The sequence below is a fragment of the Argopecten irradians genome, chromosome 10 (genome assembly GCF_041381155.1).
Source record: "Argopecten irradians isolate NY chromosome 10, Ai_NY, whole genome shotgun sequence".
Classification (NCBI taxonomy): domain Eukaryota; kingdom Metazoa; phylum Mollusca; class Bivalvia; order Pectinida; family Pectinidae; genus Argopecten; species Argopecten irradians.
This window is the reverse complement of record NC_091143.1, coordinates 15,767,905-15,772,314: the sequence shown is the minus strand read 5'-3', so window position 1 is coordinate 15,772,314 and position 4,410 is coordinate 15,767,905. Positions and strand designations below refer to the sequence as shown.

The window sequence follows — 4,410 nt, the reverse complement described above, 5'->3', positions numbered from 1 at the left end:
AAACTCCGTTAACTCGCGTATTTGAAAGATGTTGTCCGGACCAGCAAAATATTTCAAATTAAACACGGTTTCTGTGTGATATGAGTTTGAGTTGACGTGGTTGACTGTATGTGTTGAATGTTTTTAAATTCAAAGTGAAATCCTAACTGGTAATGGTACCAGACAGCACCAGACGTCTGCTTCGTTTCCGTCAATTTGTTAAAACTAAATCATCGTCAGGCACAGGATCCTTAATATATTGTGTTGTGTGACATAACGGAGTTGGCAAAGGTTAATTTTACTATACAATATTTGTATTATCATTTTCAGTGCCTTGTCTCTACTGGTAGATATATTTCAATCAAATGTCCCGTGTAGCAAAAGTAAAATTTACAAAATTCGATTTGCTTATTCATATGCTTCACAGAAAATTTTCTTCATAATAAGCGACGGCAAGAAATGAAGATACATTGCGAATATTGAATTTACAGTATCATTTTTCAGAATGTTAGGATTTAGTACAAAATTTTGAGCTATTGAATATAAGTAAAATCATAAATTAAAACAAACGTTGGCTCAGTGATGTCACACAGCTGTAGATTGTACCATACAGCTGTTTCGTACGTCCGGAATCAGATATTCCTTTTGATGTCAAATAGGATGCTAATGTTGTCGGTACTATCAGATGTCTTATTGCTCGAACACTTGCTGATCTCTGATTTTGAAACCTTTTAAACTCTGACTCTATCGATTTTATTCTCACATGAAAGCTTTGTACTTTATTGGGCGTGTGAAGGAAATGAGTAAGATTTTTCATGGTTTCATTTTTATTTAAAAATGTCTGTTGACAAAAAACTGTCCTGCAGTAACAAAATACATAAAAACGTAATGTGTATAAATTATTGTTATTATCATTAATTTACATATCATCATTAAATTAATGGTTTCATTCAAAGCACTTGTGATGCATTAGTCTTTAATAAAATAATTTGACAGATCTTTAAGACATTTTTGTTTTGATATCAGTCAAAACATACATTGCATATCCATTTGCGTATATTACATGATGAGAAAATTCAATACCTTGAAATTTACTTCATTAAAACATTGAAAATCAAAAAACATTGTAATAAATAATTTAAATAACAGAGCTAACTAATTGTTTGTTCTCTTTGTCTACCGTCCTGATTTCAAATTCTACGCATGCCCAGCCGTAGTTGTAAAATAAGAAAATAACCGGATGGTTTTAACCAGATCCGAGTTGAAGAGTAGTAAACTGCTGTACTAGGACCTTGGTGACCTGTTGTAACTGGGCAATGTCTGCCTGTGTCTGGTTCATGGAAGTCTGAACTCTGGCCTCGAACTGCTGGACAGCCTGCTGGAGGGCGGTACTGGACAGAGGCTTACTCCCTGACAGTGCAGGCGCAGAGGTCAACGTTTTCACATCCTGGGTCAGTTTTATCAGATCTGCGGCCTGCGAGGCTGTCTATAATCAAAATAAAATACGGTTAAAAAGGTTTGATATGATATCGTGATCATTAAGTGCTGAGATCAATTGTTTATTTGGTAATTAATTTATGTCGCATGTACATTTTTATTTTTTATCATAAAACAGGGAAGAAATTAGCTTTTGAAACAAAGTATTTTCTTCAAGTACCAGGTAAATCAAGCAAATCTTCTAAAATTACCTAAAAGTACAATAATTAACGGAAAGCTGATTTATAAATCACACAATTTCTGTGCAACACGAACTACCAAGGAGCAAAACAATAGTGATTGGACTAGAAGATAGAAGAAAAGCAATGCGTATATTCTGCAATATGCCTACCTCGTTTGTGAGTTTGTTCAGCTGATCAGCCAGCAGTTTTGCCTGGGTAGTCATTGCCTGGATCTTAGCGTGGTCTGTTACAAAGTTGACGTTATTGGTCATGAGCTGGGTTCCAAGCTGCTGTAGCTCTGTTTGTACTTTGGAAACGTCAACCTGGAGAGCAGCAACTTCCTGAGCCACAACGATCATCTGGGGTTCAATCTTTTTCTTCAGGGCGTCCAAGTCTGTCTTGACAGTATTGACCTTTGTCTCTGCCGTGACAACACGTGACAAAGCGCCCTTGGTGGCGAGTTTGATAGTGTTGATTTCATTGGTCTGGTTGGTGACTTGTGTCAGAAGCTGTATTAGAAATAAGAATAAACCAGTAAGTAAATGTATGGTGCTAAACAATCGACATTTGAATAACCATCAATAAAGATAAACAATTAAATAGAAAAAAAGGATGTAGACCAATAACATGTGATTACAATCATGAAAGATGATGAAAATCCAATTATGAATATAAACAAATAAAAAGTAAAAAAAAAGCAAATATAATTGTCTAACCTGAAATAATAATCAAATCTGTATTGCCTTGGTATGAAAATTAAGCTTATTTCAAAACATCCTAATAAATTATACAATGGCGCAATTATTTCTAAGATAAAACAAGAGTTCTAAATAATTCATAATTGGAATTTCGCGGAATTATATACAGAAGATATGGTTTGCCTTGAATAGCTTTGGAAGTTATGAAGCTATGATAGCGAATCGCTTCGAGTGTTGTGTTATACCATAACAAATCTGTTCACTTTGATGATTAAAAAACGAATGCAAAACCTGTATGAGACAATGTTTGCTTACCTGATTAGCCTTCGAATTCAGACTCTGGAACTGTGTGGTCTGTAGTTGATTCTGCTGTTGAACATCCTTTTCCAGCTGCTGGTACTGCTGTTTTAGTTGCGAAAATTGCGCGCTTGTTGGACCTCCCACGGAGACAGGTGGTGACGTCACAGCTGGGCCTGAAGGTCTCTGAACAGCATTTGCCTGAAGCGATTTGATTTGGTTTTCAAGATTGATAATTCTTTGTTCTGTTTTAGCGATTTCTACTGCCTGTTGGTTGATTTGTTTCTCAATGGCTGTATCCACCTTGGATTGTTCCACAGAACCCCTCTGGAACTGGTAGGTGAGGTTGAAGATTTTGTTATTTATGTCCTGAACAGCCTTTGTGAGAAGGTCTTTGGTGTCGTGAACAAGTTGGTTCAGGTATACGTTATTTCCGGCGGCCGATGCGCCGCTACCCGATGGTGCCGTGCTGACCGCTTGTCGAAGTCGCTGGAACTGGTTAGCAAGATCATTGACGCGAGAAGTATAGGTAGCCGTATCAGACTGGACCTTGGCTAGAGTGCTCTGGACAACACTATTTTGGGCCACGTATTGTAATCGCGTCTTGTCCAAATCCTGTTTTACTTGGTCCACCTTTTGGTCCAAGTTACTGGATGTGACCGAACACGCACCCGCAGCGTTCGGAACGGTAAACTGGTAATTGCATGACGATGATGGCGGCGATGATGATGAGGAGGAGGATGAAGGGTTGCCTGGCAGTACTCCTTGTGGAATATATTGGCCAGATGTCCCAGCGATCACAAGGAAGGCAAAAAATATAATCCCGTTCATATTTGGTAAGTGTATTATCTGTGGTGCCCTTTCGATTAGAGAGACAATTGTTCACTGTGAAGAGTATCTGTCCTAACGAGGAATTTATAGTGATCCCTATAGGCGGAGATGTTTCATCCTTATCACTACTAAGTCAATATACGGGTGCAGGACGCCTCCTCATTGGTAGACGAGTTTACACTAAACACCGGCGATTGGACTAGTTTGCTTTCCGGAGATAATGCTATCTTCCTCTTTAGACGCTTTCTTCTCTCAACCACAGAAACTGTTGTTGGTACTAACATGGCAGCTTTGAACTATTGTAACCCACTCCAGAACAATTTTCGAGTATCAATAAGCGTACGGTTAATATCAACACAAGACAGTTTTACTCTTCGTCTTCCGAATCGTTAAAAAATAGACAAAGTGGGTCATAAACTGGGGCATGTCGAGTAAACTACGTCACGCTAATATCATGACGATGCAAACAAGTCAATACTAAATGGTAAACAGTCATAGATACATGATAATTAGGGTATATGTATGTCTACTAAACAAACGAATAAGCGACAGGAAGACAGGATAGTACAACGAGGAGTTTGTGGTCAGAACCAGCGACAAAAACAGAACTTCACACGCCGTACAAAGCTCTGGTTTAATCACATGGGGATTAAGGAGATGCTTCTTGAACACAATATAATGAAAAACCAAAACAAACAAAAATGAGAAAAATAAATAAACAAAACAAAAATTAAGATTAAAAAAATAGATACAATAAAAATCAAGATTTGATAATTTTTAATTTCTGATTTCATATAAATATACGATAATGTTTCCTGCTACTGTCATGGAATTGTAGAATGATGGTAGCGTTAAGACAGCAATGGTATCTTATTGGGATGGAGCCATCAAATATGCGTGACGTCACGCCTCGTATTTAACACTTTCTTTGTGACGTTTACTTGATA

The 4,410-nt window shown here is 37.5% G+C and overlaps 1 protein-coding gene across 1 annotated transcript; it reads right to left on the bottom strand.

Annotated features, from left to right (window-relative positions):
* Positions 1-868: 868 nt before the first annotated feature.
* LOC138333230 (fibrinogen- and Ig-binding protein-like) lies at positions 869-3,527 on the bottom strand. Its single transcript, XM_069281475.1, has 3 exons — positions 2,651-3,527; positions 1,808-2,146; positions 869-1,465 (listed from the first exon to the last, which is right to left on the bottom strand). Exons 1-3 carry the CDS (start codon positions 3,461-3,463, stop codon positions 1,226-1,228), a joined length of 1,392 nt encoding a protein of 463 aa, XP_069137576.1. The 5' UTR covers positions 3,464-3,527; the 3' UTR covers positions 869-1,225.
* Between the last annotated feature and the right edge of the window lie 883 nt (positions 3,528-4,410).